The sequence below is a fragment of the Neltuma alba genome, unplaced genomic scaffold (genome assembly GCF_004799145.2).
Source record: "Neltuma alba isolate B1F8T4 unplaced genomic scaffold, ASM479914v2 tig00011640_pilon, whole genome shotgun sequence".
Classification (NCBI taxonomy): Eukaryota; Viridiplantae; Streptophyta; class Magnoliopsida; order Fabales; family Fabaceae; genus Neltuma; species Neltuma alba.
In genome coordinates this window covers 206,867-225,572 of record NW_021636288.1, presented here as the reverse complement: position 1 = coordinate 225,572, position 18,706 = coordinate 206,867, and the positions used below count along the sequence as shown (strand labels likewise).

Sequence of the window (18,706 nt, the reverse complement as noted above, 5' to 3'; positions counted from 1 at the left end):
CTCGTGGATTGAATTTCTGCCTTCTTGTTGTGACAAGGGCATGCCTTTTACCCCTTCTCTATTACTCTTGAAAGTCAGACACTGATGTAATTACTTCTGGTCTGTGCCATTCCTAATAAAAAATGTGGTTCAACTAAGATTTTATTGACCAATGGGGTGTTTATATTACATTCAATCTCATTTTTCTGACTCAATTAATGGGGTTGAAAATTATTGATATCGTTCTGTTTAGTAATTTGATACGTGGTGTCTGTTCTTTTTCTTTCGCTCCTCTTGGTGGATTATAGATTTATGCTGACATAAGAGTTATATTTTCTATTGGACAATGCATAATGAGACTGGAGCAGTGTCAGTTACTTGAAGTGCAGAAGATCTAGCTTATAAACAATATCAGCAATATATATGGACGACGTTAGCCTTAAGATAATTTCTGAAAATGATAACAATGTTATACACCTGTGAATGATGAAAATCAATTTTTGCTAGCAACCAGTAACCTCATCCATGGCAGCAATGACCCGTGCTACCTGACATTTTGTCTCTAAGAAACAGAAGTACTAGTTTGATCAAAGGATATTGGTGAATGGCAGGGGGAGAGATAATATGAAGAATGAGTTTTCATAGTTGTTATAATAGCATTAGTTGGTTATGTATCAAGAATATTTGTTGATTGTACCTGGTCAAATTTTTATTAACTATTCTACTGACCTTTAATTCTCATGTAACATGGATATTCTCTTATATTTTGGATATTTTCAGGATCCTTAGTGCCTATTCCAAAGTTCCTCAAAAGTCGAAGGTCTCTTCTACGAAGAGGTAGTAATATGCGTTTTCCTATTCAGATGAACCTCTGCCACTACTCAATGCCTCCCCCAAGGTGTGGGGTAGGTGGTCTAATTCATGTTTAGAAAAAGAAAACTGAAAAAAACTTCAAGTCATCCTTACAAGTTACAACAGATTAATGTCTATGCGCTAGATAATATGACGTGATGTGATAAAAGGTGTTGCTTGGTTTGACCATTTGACAAAGTATGCAATCAGAGGATCTACTAGTACATTATTAATGAAAGTTTCCTTAATTCTATTGAAGGTAGAGAATGGTCTTGCCCAGAGCCATGATTTATGATATTATTCACCTTCCACCCCCCTCCCTACTTCCTAGCCTTCAAAGCAGATTTATTAAATTTAACCTCCATCCAAATGTATCTTTTCCAAACATCAATATGCCCACCTTCCTTCGCTGTGGTTGCAAAATATACATGCCTATCTTGTCCCTATAGATTGTCAATTTCTGCCAGTTTACTTTTTTCTCATATTTTTAATTGGAGAATTTTACAGCAAATACCTGAGGTCTAAATTTTTCCCTCATTGTTGTCGTCATCATTATCATTGTTGATGATATTGTTGTAGTGTACACTAATCATCAATTCACCCATATCTTGGACTGGAAACTTGACAATGTGTGGTATTTGGGCATCTTCTTGCAGTGAATTTGAGGAGCTGGAAGCAGTGCCAACTATCGCAGTCATGGATGGTCCTCTTGAGCCATCGCCATCAACCACTTTGAATGCAGCTATGATGTATCGGATGATCTTTCCTTTGTAAATTTCTTCAGTGTACGTATCATAGAAAACTTTCTTTCAGTATGTATTTAAGGGTAACAGTGGTCCAGGTTAACCTAAACAACTTCATAGGATATCAATATTAGTTAGACATACTACGTTGGAAACTGACCAGACATTTTCGTGAATTTCTTTCCTGTATAGGCTACTCATATGAATTGTTCGACCCTCAAGTATTGTTGACAGTTTGTAGTTAGAAGTTGAACATCTAGTACTGAGTTCGATTAGGATATGTTTTTCTGCTTCACTGTTACAGGCTGCTATGACCATTGGGAATACTGCAAATGCTCCAATTACAACACGATCTTGCCAGTCGTCTGCTACAATTCCTTCTACCTCTCTGCCGATCAGTGAAGCTACTCCAGTTGCTCCCTCCTTGCAGCTGCCCTCTCATTCATCATCTGCATCTCTAATCTCACCATGACACTCCTGGTTCCAGCAGCAGCAGCAACCAAACCACCAATCTTGTGAAGCCTTCATTTTTGTCCCTACACCTTCTTCAACAGTGATGACCCCTCCTGTGTCTTTGTCCACGGCAGCTGTCCCTCCACCTCATACCGTTCTCAGCATGCAGCGCCCATATGGTGCTCCACTGCTACAGCCATTCCCACCACCAACTCCCCCCCTGTCCCTTACTCCTACTTCTGTTCCTCATACAAACCATGGTCCAGTTATTACCAGAGAAAAGGTCCGAGATGCTCTTCTTGTGCTTGTTCAGGTCAGTTCACTTGCTTGTAGTAAGCGTATGATATCCTGAATTTCTGACTACTATTATATCAAATGAGAATATTTGAATGTAGATAATGTGGAATGAGCTTGTCATGTTTTCTTGCATCCTGTTTATGTACCCATATCCGTTTGTCCCTCTTATTGTCTCCTTTTTTAGTGAATTTTTTCTTGCTGTATTTTAGGACAATCAATTCATTGACATGGTCTACAAAGCGCTGCTCAATGCTCACCAATCGTGACTGTCAGGAGGTTTTATCATTCTAGAGATTTTTTTTTCCCCCGGGGGGGGGGGGTGTTGTTTTACATACATTTACTATAGATAGGCCAGGCTTCACTTGTCCTAAGGCTTTCAGATGCATCAGTCAGGCACTTTAATTTGCAAGTTTGGTTGAGTGCTGAACGCTGTGGCTGATGATTATTTGGGTCCCGCTAATATCTGAATGTCACCATGTTTTTACAAGGCGGATGCTAGTTAGAAGCAGCAGCAGCATCCCGGAGGACGAATTTTATTGCAAAAGGCCGCCTTATCAGCAGTGACATATAACTCGCCACGAAATACTGGAACCCTGACGGTAAGAGCATATTACTGCACTGACTTCGCAAATTATGGTGCTTCACTGGAACAATTCTCTGATCTACAGGTGTCAATTGTCTCGTGTTCTTGAGCTTTTCTTTAAAATTTTTTTCCGGGCCCCGGCGCCCGTGGGGGTGGGGGGATGTTGGGGTTTGTTCAAGATTGTGTATAGAGCTACCAGATCCGAAGAAAACGATGCTGCACAATGCAAGTATAATGGATAATCAGTCTCACTTTTTGTTTCCGCTAAGAAACGGACATCGGTGGCAAATCAGCACGTGTTGGGCTTTTGGCCTCGTTTGTTGCAGCTTGGTTTTTTGGCCAGATTCGCTGATCGCAGTTAACTATGAAATTTTAATGCCGCTTTTGTCCTCAGAAACGTCTACCTCGTGAGTATTGCATGGGGGGTGGACCGTTTTGAAAATGAGTGGACTAACAAGTTAAATGAATTTCGCATTATTCCTGATGATTTTATCGTGCGATGTTTCCGAAACACTTTTTTATTAACAAAAATGTGTTCGGGGTTCAAATTTAGTAGTGGCTGTCAAAATGTTTATCCATCAAAACAGCATGTTCTTTTACTAAAAAGGAAAAGATGTATTAAATATTAACAGTTCACCGAAAAAAAAAAGATTTATTATAATAAATCATTAGAATATCTAGAATATGTATTATAAAAGAAATAATTATAATTAGATTTATTTTAGCGAAAGAACATTCATATAATTATTTGCAAGCGTAACCAGATCTTTTAATCAAAATTAGATAAAGTTCTTGGTCAGCAAAATAAATAAATTATCAAATAAATAGGTTGGTGTAATTTGAGTAACAAATTTATTAGCATATTCCTGAAGAATTTTGGGGGAGAGAAAAAAGAAGGCAAATATGCCTTGGTTTTCGTTTGTCAATAGTTTTAAATATTATCCGTTGTGTAAAATACTCTTCCGGTCCTTAATATAAAACTTATTTAACTAATTTGATTAGACTAAAAAAGTTAAGTAAATTAGTTAATTACAAAAAATGTGACACATTTTTCTTAAAATACCATAATCATCTTTTTAATAGCTCATTTCCTCTCTTACTTGATTATGATTGAGAGAGTATCTATAGGAATCATTTAGAAAAAATTGATTAATATGAAAAATAAATCTTGTATTTAGAATCAAAACCAACTCAACAATTGGGTCCAAAAAAGTATCAGTTATATATTTATAACTAAATTTATAAATTTTTTGGCTGCATCAAGTTGATGAATATCCATGATTCCTCAACAAATCAGGTGATAAAACGTTACTGTTGGCCAAAAAACAATTTATCAGCCGAGTTGGAACCAAAGATGTGGAAGATACCAAAAACACCACGACAAACCTTCTCAATGTTGCTAAAAATAAATATAAGACCATGAACACCAAAAATAGCAAGTATTTCATCGAATGAAACGATCATCCAAATACAAAGTATTTCTTCAAAAAAAAACTAAAATTCAAATACTCGTCCCTCTATTGGCTTAAACTAGATAATTAAAAAAATCTTGACCGCCACAGCAGCCTCCCAAAATCCAAGCCCTCAGAAGACACGGTATGATTTTCCCATGGTGCTCTTCAGATACAAGCACCGAACCTGAAATCCACGTAAATTCAACTCATTAGATGACGGATCCAAGCACATGTTCAAGTTCATGTACAAGCTCAAAACGTCCTAGAGATCTGCCAAGTAACCTTTGACTTTCAAGTAATCTTATGATAAAACACAGATGCGTCACGTTGCAAATTGCAAATAAGTTATCATAGCAGACCGCAATTCCAGAGTTCTACGCTTATGCTTAGATAACATGCAGATAATAAAGGGAAACAAGTAATAGGTCAATTCAATGCAGCAGTAATCTAGTTCGTGCAAAGAAGGCAAGATAGCTCACATTCTGCCAATTCTTTTTCAACAAGGAGACAAGGAAGTTAACGCTGAGTTGCACATTTTGGAAGACTTGCTTTTCCTCCATGCTAACATTACCCACAGCAACTCCCATACACAAAACCTTCTTTAGCTGAAATTTTACCATGGCCTTGGTTTCATTAACCTTTGACTCAAGGGATTCTTGGTGAGTAACAAGTGTGGGGAATTTCCCTACATTGTCATACGAATAATACACATAATTAGTGATATGAAGTAAAAAGAGTCTATCTATGCAAGCCAAAAAAAAAAAAAACTTGAGCTTTAACAAGATAGTACAGATTTTTATGCCCTCAGAGATCATGAGATTTATGCTTGTGAGTCCAGATAAATGACTTGCCTGCCTTGTTAAGGCCTGGACCCAAAAGACGAGGAATCTGCTTAATGACTGCTTCAGATGCTAAAAAGGCGTGATATTTTTTGGCTAGTTTTTTAACCAATTTCTTGTTCTTGTTTAGCTTCTTCAAACTTTCCACATCCATCCAGTCCAAACCAATCTTCTCAGCCTACATAATTACATTGGTTATATATCATACATATAGAGTACAAAATTCACTACTATGCTCAAAAGAAAAGCCGGTAGCAATAAAAAAAAAAAAAAAAGATACCAACTATACAAATTAGAACAGCCTGAAACAAGCAGAAGTGCCAGATGCTAGTGCACCAGCATCCAACTGTACAACAAAGATCTAGTTGAGTTGCAACAGCATTAAACACGCATCCCAAGTATCATCCTTCTCAAACAATGTGGTGAGAAAAATTAGGAATAAAAAGCACTGATTCAATAGTTTGTCTAGTGAACGAAATTAATACCTCTTCAACGTGTTGGGCATCTCCGAGCATGCATATTTTCATCTTAGGGCGAGGGATGTGGGGCAACTTCACAGAACCACTGAATCGCTTATCCTTTTGTGGATCATAGTTCTTCAGACCAATCTGGAGTTCAATGGTCTCGACAAATTTGCGGTTTGCATTCTTGGAATCATTCATAATTTGTGAGATAGCTTCCCTCAGGGCATCGCTCTGAAGCTTACTGCACGGTCAACCCAAAAATTGAAACTGAGATATTCCGTATAGCGTAAAAGGAAACCGAATAGTCAAGCGCAACAATCCACACCGAAAATTCTCAGTCCAATTATGCTTCTCATGTTAAAACGCATGACCTAAGACGTAAATGGATGCCAAAACAAGTGTTTGGAACCAGCAGTGCAAATAGTGAACCTACAGAGTGCTCACAAAAACGAAAGACAGTCGAATATTCCAACAATGCAAATTTGAGAAGTTATCAAACAGTGACATTCTAAACAGACGGTGAACGTGATGTTTCAACCAAGAGATACTAGGACAACGCGTGTTTGAAGACTGCCAAGACAAACTAGAAAAATGAAAATAGGAATGTCACGAGTGGAGAATGAAGTTCCAAATACCTCATCTTCTAAGCTGTGCCTTTTCAGCGCAGAAGCTCCAGATCTCACTCCTGTAAATATAATTGCAACGAATTAGATCAAAAATAAAAACCAAACATTCATATATCAACGCCACGATTGTGGCACAAACAAATTGCCCAATGTTACATAACAATCGGGAAAAAAACAAACAAAAAAACAATGGTTAGAGACACCCATATTTGAGGTTGGACGAACAGAAATGATCAGATATAAATTGAAAGGGATTTTCCAAGTGTTTTTATGCCACACGAGAGGTTTCACGACCACAATGTTTACAATGTCTCAGCTTGGAGAGAAACAGAGTAGAGAAGTACCAGAGAGGCAAAACAGCAGAGCTAGGGTTTCGCAGGTTGGCGCCGCAATTTATACAGAACGGAATCGATAGTCAGTGAGAAATGGATATGGGCCGGAACTCGTATTATTCAGGCCCTGACCCAGAGCCCAGATGTGATTTTTAGGCCCTATCATATATTTCGTCCCCATAATAAGCCCAATTAGTGATATTTCGTTTGGAATTTTGGATAGAGGCAAGTTGTCATTTTCCGCCCAAAATAATACACTGATTGCCAAATATCTTTTAAAAAGAAAACTTAACCAGGCCCAAAAATTAAAAAGCCAGCGGTTGACGGAAGACGAATTCAAATGGGCATGGTTGACGGAGTTTTCTGAAGTGTCGCTAAGCTCATCCAGTCTGTGTTGGGGAATAGTCCCTTCTGACTGGTCGGGCCATGATAATTGGACCATTCGCCCAATGCCAGAATAAGGGAATTAATCGTTGAATAAATGTGAGAAAATGACAATAGAATTAACGTAACGACATTTTAGTTAAGTGAGGTAATAATTTGCTATATCATATGTTATTTAATAGCTTACTTAATGAGAATAATAGTAACAAGCCTGCCGTTATTTGAATTTCGAAGCAAAACAATGGGGTATTGAAGGCTTCAACTGTGGGGGCCAAATTGAAAGAAAATTGAGAAGGTGATGATCAGAGAGAGTGGGGAGAACTTAAGCAGCAATTACTACGGATGACGAAAGGGGTTGAATTGGCTATTCCGTTGAGGCGGCCATTGGAATTAAAATATTAAGTGAGTTCTTTTTTTTCCTTGCCAACATTAATTGAGTCTATGCATGCACAAAGAAAATAAAAGAGAGAAGAAAGAATGAGTAACAGAGAATAAGGGCTATTTAGAATAAATTGTAACCAGTTTTTTAATCGTGATTTGCAGAATATGAGATAAGTATGTGAGGGAGTTTTGTCTTAACTTATATAAAACATACTTGTTAGTAATTTTAGATATGATGGCAAACGATGCGATAATATGCCATTTTGCGTAGGAAAAGTCAAATCAAAATGTCTACAAATGTGGAGCCTTACTTTTAACACATGATGAGTATGATCGCGCCAACTTGGCACCGGGAGTTGGTCAACACATTTTTTTGCGGGGGGGACAAAGTCAGCATAAACGTGGTCAGCTCTTTAATTTCTCCCTTCTAAATAATTATTTTTTCAATATTACACACGCCAAGCTAAAATATCACCTAAGTTGTACCAAGACCTTAATCAAATTCGTTGAGATAGGGGGGGGACATGCCTGTACAGAATTATTTTTTTTATATAAGTAATGGTTTTCCATCCAAAAAAAAGTGGGAGTTTGCAATATTACAGGTGAAGTTAAATTCAAAGTTTGAAACGAGGATACAAGTGTGATCTGACTTTGTGCATGGCAAGTGAAGAGTAGAGATAAAGGAGACAGACAGGACGAGGTGTGAAGTGTGAAGGGAACAAACTGGATGACAGGCGTGGAGTTAAAGCGGAAAGTGATTAGGTTAAGCAACAAGGAAGTTGTCTCAACTGGACTTGGAACCAACTTGGCCCCGACGGCTTACCGGCCACAGCCGAGCTTCCTCTGCCCCTCACTTACCTCGCCACTTGTTGTGCCGCTTTCATGCTAAAACACACAACTAAACTTCAGATATCCAGTTGGCCAAAATAATAATAATAATAACCACAGCCTCTCGTCTGCAGCCCCCGTGGATTTATCCACAACGACACGTGATTAAACCTTGGCTGCGAGCCACCAAAAGTAGGCATGTGTTTGTGATGACGAAATAAGAGGAAAAGAGTGAAAAACGCTAACAGGGTTGTGATCAGTGTCTGGTATGGGGGCATTCATTAGAGGACAGGAGCAAGGTACAAAGATACATGTACAAGACTCGCCCGTAAGTTGACACGACAGCATTAGTGTTATTACAGGGTAGGTGAAATCACCGGCCGGCGCCGGAAAGCCCCACAGCCACTAATGTCTCAAACACTGATGTGTGCCCAGTATGTGTCCGTTTCGGACAGAACAAACACTCGCCGTCGACCCCCATTCATCACCCGCGCCTCATCTGTACCAGGAATCTGCACTCTAGTTACTCCACTGTCTACGCTACCCTACCGTCTATACTTGCTTTTAGGCTTTCTTCTGCACAATTTCTATCACGTACTCTTCCATACTCCCTTCAATTCCGCACGTTACCCTATGCTGGCCTTGCGTAGATAACCCATAGATTTTAAAGGTCATGCATCTAATGTTATTCTACAGCATATGTTAGTTGACATCAATAATAATAGTTAGCAAATTAAACCCTGAAATTTTCCAAAATAATAGTTTGGCCCAGAGATAAAAAAGAAACGAGCTTATGCAGAATAATGATGCCCATCTAACACAAATAATTGTCATTTTCAATAATAATTAAAGAAGAAAGAATAGTCATCCCCGTGAAACGGCAGAGCATAGCGTAGCGCGTACAATAGGTGTTATCCACTTATCCGAAACGATTTTTCCTCTGCCGCCAGCCGAAGCGGACGAGCCCTCTATAAAAGCCCCTCCATCAGATTTTTCCCTCTCATCCCACAGTTATGGCTTCTTCTTCAGACGCACCGCTCGCAACTCTCCATCCCGACCTCTTTCACGCTCACATCCTCAGTCGTCTTGACGGTCCGTCTCTCGCCTCCGCCTCCTCTCTGTTCCGCCGCCTGTGCCTCCACGACTCTCTCTGGCGTCAAATCTGCACTGCCACGTGGCCCTCCCTCCGTGACCCCAGTCTCCGTTCCGTCATCTCCGACTTCCCCGCCGGCCACCGTTCCCTTTTCCTCGACTCCTTCCCCACCCTCCATCGTTATTCCCGGCCCGATCATCTCGATCCTTCATTTACCCCCACAAAGGAATGGATTTCGGCCGTGGATATTTATTATCATGACAGGCCCATGTTCTCCAAGGTCCATCGGACCCAGACTCACACGGGTTGGTTCGAGTGCTCCCCTCTGTGGATCGACCTGCTTGGCGCGAAAGAATCTGTTCCGACGCCGCTTAAATACGCCAGCAAGGACGAGGATTGGATGAAGCACCTGGAGGAAAACTTGAGCCTCAGCTGGATCCTGATCGATACATCCCGGAATCGTGCGGCGAATCTGTCGAGCCGCAGGCCGGTGTCGGCGCAGCGTCACTGGTTGACCGGAGAGCTGGAGCTCGTTTACGCGGTGGTGATCGCGTGCGATGAAAGGCCGTCGGAGTGGGTCCAATGCAACATAAAGGTGACGTGCACGTGCGGCGAGGAGGTTGGAGGGGAGATGCGAGTGAAAGAGGTGAGCTTGACGGTGGAAGACACCGACGGAAGGAGTGTGAGCGGGAAGCAGAGCATGGCGATTCTGCAGAGCGCGGTTGAAAGCGGGAAGAGGAGAAAGGTGAATGAGGAAGAAGCAAAGGCGAGGTTCGAGGAGTTCTTATCCGTCAAGAGAGACAGGAGGGAGAAACAAGAGAGGAGGGATCAGGCACTGGACATGGTTTTGATTGTCGTTGTCGTCACCATGTTCGCTTTCTTGTGCTGGTTCTTCTTCTTCTGACACGAACTGGGTCTCGTCAATCATCCTTAGCTGCTTGATGCATCCAGATTCAAACGCAGCAAAAACAAATAGCAAAACCTTGGTTATAATCATTTTTACTCTGTAAATTTATGTCCAGAGTGCTCCCAAGTCCCAAGTTCATCGTAATTATTATTATTTTTTGGTTAATCATCCATCATGATTAATATTACTTGAAACACGTTATTTTTGGCGTGCTGCACTGCTAACAAAAATTCTTCGTCCTTTTTGGGGAAAAATCTCCGGCCCGGTATTGATCACAGTTTGTCAATCTGTTCAACCAATAAGACTTTACTTCTGGCCCAAAAAAAAAACCAATAAGACTTTACTCCATGCATTAGCGACTGTATTAATTCAGCTAGCACGTTTGTTAGGACATACTACGTTACTACCTTCCAAATAGAATAAAATAATTAGCCAGTTGATTTAATTAGTAAGGAATCGGCTTATAACTTATAAGGTAGTGAATTCGAATCCTTATGAGGATTTTATTGGTGGGCGATCTGTGAGAACCTTTATAAGTATTCTCTGAGTTTGGAAGTATGTCCTGGCTCTGGTGAACCTCCGGGACTGAACTCCCTTAAATTTTTGTGTATAAAAAAAATAAAATAATTAAACTGAAATACTAGTTACACTTTTATTTTAATCCTAAATATAAGATTTTTTTTTCATGTAATCTTTATAATAACAGTAGTTTCAGTTAATATACTTAATTAACAAAAATATTTTATGAAAAAGAATACTTATTTATCACAAATAATTAATTTAATTAATTTTTTAATATATTTAAATTAGTTAATTAACTTAGTACAAGTCCTAGCGTAAGACTGAGAAAGTGTCGAGACACGAAGAAAGACAAATTCACCTGAGTTTGTTATTCATTGTTTTGACGGGGAAAGGTGTGGATAGATTTCTTTTTGCGCAACTAGTCAGCATTAATCAATAAGTGACTAAGTCAGATCTAGCATCTCAAATTAAAAGACAGTTTTTCTCCCTCGCCCCAAATAAAAATGTAGTTTTTTTCAAAAAAAAAATTATCGGGCAGCACAGATTAGCTTCAGTGCTTTGCTCCTGGATAGTATAAGAGTTATCTTACTAATTTAAATAGATTAAAAAAATTAGTTAACTATAACTAATATAATTTGATTCATTTAAAATATTCATAAGTTATATTAAATTATATATTAATTTATTAGTTAGGTAAATTTAATATAACTTATATTTAGAATCAAAACTACCCTCCAAACTAATGACTAGATGACTAGTAATTTATAAGGAAGGGGATATTGTAGTGTTTTTTCCTCCAACGGATGCTAAAGCTTTTCTTACCTTGTACTGAGATCAAGGGCACCTTTATTTAAACAAGTGGTTAAGAATTTGATTGTTAACTTCCCGTCTCCTTTAGTATAAAATATTAAAAATAAAATATAAAGATTAAGATTGTAATTGAAAAAATTATTAAAATAATATTTTATAAGAATAATTGTTTGTCATATGGAATTAAACAAACCTATAGAAGTGGGACTGACTTTTATGTTTAGAATAAGATGGGAGGGATTGACTCTTTTTTTTTTTTTACCTGAAAAAAAATCTCTAATCCGTTGGTATTATTACCGTACATGTTTTCGGACTGAAGACAGAATTTTACTGTACAATAGTAAATCGGCCTTGAATTGAAAATAAGGGAGTGTTAAATTAAATGGTCATATTCTTGGAATCGCACGTCGCATTCAGCAACGGGGGTCGTTGTTTAGTGATGTGATCAGAAGTAAGAATTAGTTTGCCAACCAAAAGACAGAACTCGCAAAACGCCAAAGCTTTCTCGTCAGTCGTCGCTAACACTGTGGGATTAGGAGTGTGTCGCCATCAGGGGCTAGGATTCCAAGCTCACTCCCAATGGCCCACTTTGATAACGGAATGGAATTAAATATAGAGAAATAAACTCAGTTAAGAAGTTGTTTCCATCTTTGTTTGTTTGATATAAGATGTAATTGTTTAGACCATTAGATGAAAAAAAAATACACTATCATCTAATTATAACATTTTATTTATAATTTATAAATAAAGTATTGTAATTAGAACACGACGTAACATAAAAAAAGCCAAGTACTATTAAACAATGATATTATTTCAATTTTTAATATAAGAGTTAATTTAATTTTTATTTTAATCCTAAATATAAAATCCTAATTCATTTTGTCTTTTATATTTTTTAATTTTTAATGTAGTTTTTATAATAATAGTAATTATAACTAATATACTTGATTAGTAAAGATATTTTAAGAAAGACAACATATATTTATTAGAAATAACTAATTTAACTAGTTTATTAATCTATTTAAATTAATTGACTAGCTCTTATATGAAGAATAAAAAATAGTAACCTGGATATGATAAAATGGTGTGCATACCAGCAATATGATTGAATCTAGCAAGAGAGACTAATTACTAACAATGCGACGGATTAAAATTTGAATCTTATTCACATTTAAATTCAATGCATGAGAATGTTTCAAATAAGATTTCCTCAAAACGAGGCGTCCTTCGCATATGAGTCGTAAACGGAGCATCGTAAAACTTTTCGCATATTTATTCCCCATTGCAGAGCTACTCCAAAGAGCAGCCTCTTCTTTCTGCGCTATGGGGTCAATGGGCACGATAACATAACTATTACAGGGGGATGTGACAACCCAGGACGCAGTTTGAAGCAGTCAAACTGTGGCACTCACACCGTGTTCTCCAGTTACTTCCATCATATGACCTAATATATATATTTATATATATTCATATATTTAGAGTGTCCTCGCAATTCCTACCGACTACCGGCTCATCTCCTTGTTCTCTTGTTTGCAGTAGTTGGTGGTGGTCACTGGTGGATCATTAATTATTGGCTTTGCGTCTAAGAAAGAAAGACGCGAATGAATTAGGAACTAGGAGATTTGATAAGCAGTCGCTGGTGGATCATTGTGTCTGATGCGGTTTAATGGCTTATGGCGGAGCACCAGTCAGGTCCATTCTTTAAATTGCACTTTGAGATTCTAAGGAAATACTACTCCTGTCGTTAATATAAAATCTAATTGTTAAGTTAATTTTAATCTTAAATATAAGACATATTTTTTATATTTATAATTTTTTTTAAATTACTCTTATGAATACTCTTTCGACCATAATCAAGTAAGTAAGGAAGGAAGAACATTAAAAAAGATTATTATAGTGTTTAAAAAAATGTTATATTTTTTATAATTAATTAATTTATGTAACGTTCTTAATCTAATTAAATTAGTTAAATATATTTTATATTAAGAAAGTGTGAAAAAAATCCAAAAAAAAAATAGTCACAGAAAAAGAGGTGGAATTTCGAAGAAAACCTTAAGTAGCAGCATGCAGCAGAGGGCCATGTACTGTCCTATAACTCCAAACAGCCAAAAAGCAATTCAGAACACTTTTGAATTTCTAACTCCAATGCTTTCTGCTTTTGTCCTCTTTTGAATCTCTCTTCCTTCTTGTTACTCGTTGGAACTCCGTAGTAACAACTCCAACTCCTCCATCGATGTGGAGTGTATGGCTGTAATATAATTATACCAACGGATGCTCCAAATATTTAAGAAAAGGGAGGTACAAGTGTTTCTTTTTAGTGCTGCCAATTTTCTGTCAGACAAAGCAGCCCAATCAGTCATCAATAATCATCCCGTCTTTGGCAACTCTTGCTTGTCGTGTCCGCAATTTTTTTTTCAAATTAAAGGCCTCCTTGCACAACCCCAACATGTGACTCCCCGATTATGCCATCTCACTTTTCTTTCCCGTTCAATCGTTTCTTGTCTTCGTTTTTTTCATTCAAACTTATTTTCTTCCCATACCAATAATGAATGCTATATTCGCTATCTACTTGACATGTATCAGAGGTGATTCCAGATCAATAATCCTCTTTTTAACTTCAAAATAAGGGGTTTTAAGGATTAAACATGGCTTGGGAGAAAAATACAACTGGAAACTAGTAACTTTGTTTGGACCCTGCAAACTGAGTTTTACGTTTCCAACAAACATTTTGAACAGATGAGCAAGAGGTCGCTCTCAAAACCTGGTTACTTGTGGGGCATATCAAGAGATACTGTGAAGCGGATATAACGGCAGAAGATGGTAAAAGCAGCAGGCTTTATAGAAGAAACAAGAATTCAAACAATGATGTCTAATCTATACAGAAAAGAAAAAACCGGTTAAACTTAAACTTTCTACTTTAAAATCTGATCCCGCATGATGTTTTCCTGAGCATGTATATAATGGCCACATGAAATCAAACGAGGATGTCCCCAAAGAAGGAATCATGGAATAGGCTGACCAAATCGGCGACGAAAGGAGCGGTGGCGGGGTCCTCAATGAGACATCGACATGCACTGTGAGATTTCTTTAGGACCACTGGGCTCAGCCTGCTTGTTAAAGCTCAAAACACAGCGATGAATTCTCCGTAACATGAGCGTTTTGGTGGTTCCACCATTTGGATGGCCTTCGTCCCCGTGTATTGGTGTCTGGCTTTGATTGACCCAAATGATTGAGAATATCAGATAACAAAGTATTAGTGTTAATAATGTGATTAGGCAGCTACTTGAAAGCCACCATCATTCATAGTTACTGTTCCATGCTTCCAGCATTTGTGTCCAGATCTCCTCGTCCTGCTTTCAACTTTCTGCGATTATCTCGTCTGCTTTTTATATTTCAGCAAGAAGTTGACAGAATATGACTTCATTATACTTTAGTCTTGGGATGTGATCAAATCACGAAGCTAGAGAGATTACTGTTATGATTTAGCATTCAGTGCGCCAATTGCACCAGAGAGAAGGCGACGCAAGGAGCTGTGGACATGCACCTGCCTCTCACGTGCTTGCCACGTCATCTCTTCTTTTCTTTTTAAGGAAGTGTTCGTCTTCTTAACAAATCAAATGTTAGTAGGGTGGGTGTGTCCCTTTCTTCCCTCCACTCCCTCTCTCTTCACTTCGCTGTTTCTTTCCCCTGCTTTTTCTTTTCCCTCTCAGGATTTCTGAAGCGAAGACAAGTCTAAAGCTTCCGTTTTTATCTCTAACAGTCTAACGTAACTTTCCATTTTTTGACAGGTTCCACTTTCTTTCTCGGTCGACCCTCAATTCCCTTTAGACATTCAAAGACGCCAGGAGGGGGCTGAAGACTGAAGATGATCTTTCATGACCCACCTTTTCTTTGCCTAACAGTTTCCAGCTCACCAAAACACTGAAAAATAAAGACGATGATGCTGACCACAATTGTTTCTTGACTTCCATGAAGTCTGTGCAGGTCATTCGTCGAACTCAATTTCATTTATTCGGGAAGTTGGGTTCGTTCCCCTGAAATTCGCTCACAATTTCGAACTATGTCCTCGTGGCAGCAGACCCTCAATTTGGAGAAATCGATCTTCAGCAACAAACCCAACAAGATCAGGAAGCGAGGTTCTTCCTCCTCGTCCTCGTCTTCTTTGGTCCGAAAATACCGATTTAAGCGGGCAGTTTTGGTGCCCATGTGGAACATTAGGACTAAGTCTCCTTCTACGGGGACCCAACTCACAAAGCCTTTGTCTTCTTCTGTGATAAGTGGCAAAGAGAAGGACCTTTCAGTGTCTGCGAGGAAGCTTGCTGCTACATTGTGGGAAGTCAACGATTTGCCTGCCTCGAAAGGGAAGAAGGATTTAGGTGCAGAAAAAGTGAGAAGCAAGGAGATAAGGAAGCAGAAAGCTGCCAACTCATCGAAGCTATATTTGTCAGATTCATCATATAGTCCCATCTCTGGATCTGAGGTCAGGTTATATCACTTCCTTTTTTTGCTTTTTTTTTTTTTTGGGTTTCAACCGTGGTTCCATCTGAGGAGTGCCTTAACATTGATGTTGAACCTGTTTTGAAATTGATTATGAAGCGAATGAAAGGGTTTGAAGGTGAGGGCAGTAGAAGAAGAGAATCGGTGGCATCTCATAAACTTCAACTGGCAGATTGCTACTTGGGAGGCTTTGATGATCTTGGCAATATCAATTTCAATGAGGTCAGATTAATTTCCCTATAAAATGGGCCATGATTCTGATTTCAAATGCCCCCTTCTTATTATTAATGCTAAAAGATGATAGACTGGTGGCTTTAGTTATTTCTATTATTAATGCTAAAAGAAGATAGTGTAATGAGACTAATTTGTTCTTTTTAAAGAAAGTACTACGTCTGGTTACTAAACAAAAATTTTGGCTTTTAATATATTTCTTACAGGATTTAATTGAAAAATTGATGTAGGTTTCATATACAAGACTTATTTCACATGTTTATTAATTTCTTCTCAAATTAACCTTATTAATATTCTCCCAACAATAATCAAGTAGGAAGGAAGAGAGCTATTTTACAAAAACCTATCATATTAACTAATTTAATTAACATATTTAATCTATTAAAATTAGTTAATTGGGTTTTATATCAGGACGAGTAGTATCACTTAGTTTAAGATGAAGCCGCCAATATTCATCCGTAATTATTCTCTTATAATTGTCATCCAGATTTCATTGAGTAGTCTAGAACGCTATATGCTAATATGTAGATCTGATTAATCACTTGGTGAAAATTGAACATTAAATTCCTCCTAAGTCTTTTGTAATGAAATTCAGGGAGGTAATCAGCAAAGAAATAGTGCGTATAGCAAGGACATCGTTGAAGTCAAGAACAATCTCAGCAAAGCTAGAACTGGCTTATCTACATCGAAGAAGCTTCTCAAGGCATTAAATCAAATATGCCTCCATGAACATCACACGTCAACCATGCCTTTGATCTTAGCCCTACGCAGCGAGCTCGATCAGGTCTGCAACCAAATTGATCAAGTAATCCAAGAACAGGGTTCAAAACAGAACGATATAGAGCATCTCTTGAAGCATTTCGCTGAAGAAAAGGCCGCTTGGAAAAGAAGAGAGCAAGGCAAGGTTCGTGATGCATTATCACGCATGGCAGAAGAGATTGAAGTGGAGAAGAGGCTGAGAAGGCAAACTGAGAGGTTGAACAAGAAGATTGCTCAAGAAATGGCCGATGTAAAAGCTTCCCATTTGAAAATTTCAGACGAGCTAGAAACGGAGAGAAGGGCAAGGGAGACTCTGGAGCAAATTTGTGATGAACTAGCTAAAGATATTGGGGAAGACAGAGCCAAGGTAGAAGAATTGAGAAGAGAGTCAGCGAAAGTTCGAGATGAGGTAGAAAAGGAGCGAGAAATGCTTCAGTTTGCTGATGTTTTGCGTGAGGAAAGAGTCCATATGAAACTTTCAGAGGCTAGGTATCAATTTGAGGAGAAAAATGCCGTGTTCGAAAAGCTAAGAAATGAGCTTGAAGCCTTCCTCAAAAATAAAGGTGAAAATCGTGATGTTTCTCCCCTGTTGAAAAAAATCAAAGATATCGGATCATATCTTAATAGATGCCGCTGGGGATCTGAATCTACAGAGAAAAAGGACCATATAGATGTTGGGGATAGAGTAAAGCAAGGAGATGATGAATCGGATGATAGTGATCTCCATTCCATTGAATTGAGCTTGGACAATAACAAGAGAAGCCTCAAATGGAGTTATGCTTATGATAATGACGCAGGAGATGAACTCAAAAGAGTTTCAAGTGATGGTATAGGAAGGAAATCTTTGTCCGAAAGAATTCAGTGGGGGAATATTTGCTTCAACAAGAAGGATTTTGGCCTAAAAATACAGAAAAATTCTGATGGATTAGATCATGAAGGATCGAGTGAATTGCTCTCGAGAGCTCAGACACTTGATAAAAGCCATGAAATAGACAATTATTGGTCTAAATCCATGCCCTTGCAGTTGCAGGATGATAGTGGCGAAGCCGAGATAAGTTTTTTGCTGGAAGGAGATCAGCTGAAGCAAGAGGCTGCAGGCAGAATATAAAATTTTAAACAAGGCTTTCGAAAATTGATGTAATAGATAGGTTCTGTCATTTTTGTTTTCAATTCCTAATGTTTTTTGCCCCTGCTTTTTTTCTTTTCAAGTGTTAAAAAGTTTCATTGATCAGCACAGCATCTACGTTTGCATCGTGCTATACCTTAAAAAAGAGGTAAATAACAGTTTCTAGCTCTTCTTATTCATTCTAGTTCCAGCCTTGAGCTCCCCTGGCAAGTAATCAAGGTGGGAGTACGTCCTAAGAACAAGGGAACTCAACAGTCAATCCAAACATGACCGTTGCCACCTAACAATATCAGGAACGGATCTTCTAGCCTGAAAACAAATAGTAAGAAGATCACAATTACATTTGACTTGTAGGATCTACATGAAACAGCACCGGCCCTGACAGCACGACAGCAGATCGGGCATTATTACATACTTCCAAATGACTCAAACATCTGAAAACTGGCCTTTGTTCCTCTCCAACAGCACAATACACTAATTTAGGACCATTTCACAAAACAACGGCTATTTAGCCGCCCGCCCTGCCCGCTGCTACGACATGTAGAA

General features: G+C 38.4%; 3 protein-coding genes and 1 pseudogene across 4 annotated transcripts; 3 read left to right on the top strand and 1 right to left on the bottom strand.

Moving 5' to 3' along the window:
• The first annotated feature begins 745 nt into the window (after positions 1 to 745).
• Positions 746 to 2,630, top strand: LOC114716002 (mRNA-decapping enzyme-like protein; annotated as a pseudogene).
• Positions 2,631 to 4,340: 1,710 nt separating this feature from the next.
• On the bottom strand, positions 4,341 to 6,655 carry LOC114715998 (60S ribosomal protein L10a). The gene is made up of 6 exons (XM_028900921.1): positions 6,635 to 6,655; positions 6,300 to 6,349; positions 5,686 to 5,905; positions 5,213 to 5,378; positions 4,841 to 5,046; positions 4,341 to 4,545 (listed from the first exon to the last, which is right to left on the bottom strand). Exons 2-6 carry the CDS (start codon positions 6,302 to 6,304, stop codon positions 4,492 to 4,494), a joined length of 651 nt encoding a protein of 216 aa, XP_028756754.1. The 5' UTR covers positions 6,305 to 6,349; positions 6,635 to 6,655; the 3' UTR covers positions 4,341 to 4,491.
• A 2,573-nt stretch (positions 6,656 to 9,228) lies between these two features.
• On the top strand, positions 9,229 to 10,212 carry LOC114716001 (F-box protein At2g27310-like). Its single transcript, XM_028900925.1, has one exon. It carries the CDS (start codon positions 9,229 to 9,231, stop codon positions 10,210 to 10,212), a length of 984 nt encoding a protein of 327 aa, XP_028756758.1.
• A 5,035-nt stretch (positions 10,213 to 15,247) lies between these two features.
• On the top strand, positions 15,248 to 18,273 carry LOC114716020 (uncharacterized). Of its 2 annotated transcripts, XM_028900947.1 has the most exons (4): positions 15,248 to 15,531; positions 15,626 to 16,027; positions 16,144 to 16,266; positions 16,871 to 18,273. In XM_028900947.1, exons 1-4 carry the CDS (start codon positions 15,517 to 15,519, stop codon positions 18,140 to 18,142), a joined length of 1,812 nt encoding a protein of 603 aa, XP_028756780.1. In that variant the 5' UTR covers positions 15,248 to 15,516; the 3' UTR covers positions 18,143 to 18,273. The 2 variants fall into 2 exon arrangements, with proteins under 2 accessions (XP_028756780.1, XP_028756779.1); XM_028900946.1 differs by having other exon boundaries at positions 15,248 to 16,027.
• The last annotated feature ends 433 nt before the right edge of the window (positions 18,274 to 18,706 follow it).

Excerpts from the sequence above, each read along its gene's own strand:
- LOC114716001 (XM_028900925.1), top strand. The coding sequence starts at position 9,229 with ATGGCTTCTTCTTCAGACGCACCGCTCGCAACTCTCCATCCCGACCTC.
- LOC114715998 (XM_028900921.1), bottom strand. Across the intron at positions 5,379-5,685 it reads ATGCCCAACACGTTGAAGAG|GCTGAGAAGATTGGTTTGGA; the intron begins GTATTAATTTCG and ends GTAATTATGTAG. Across the intron at positions 5,047-5,212 it reads TCCAGGCCTTAACAAGGCAG|GGAAATTCCCCACACTTGTT; the intron begins GCAAGTCATTTA and ends ATGACAATGTAG.
- LOC114716020 (XM_028900946.1), top strand. The coding sequence starts at position 15,608 with ATGTCCTCGTGGCAGCAGACCCTCAATTTGGAGAAATCGATCTTCAGC. Across the intron at positions 16,028-16,143 it reads GTCCCATCTCTGGATCTGAG|CGAATGAAAGGGTTTGAAGG; the intron begins GTCAGGTTATAT and ends TTGATTATGAAG. Across the intron at positions 16,267-16,870 it reads GCAATATCAATTTCAATGAG|GGAGGTAATCAGCAAAGAAA; the intron begins GTCAGATTAATT and ends AATGAAATTCAG.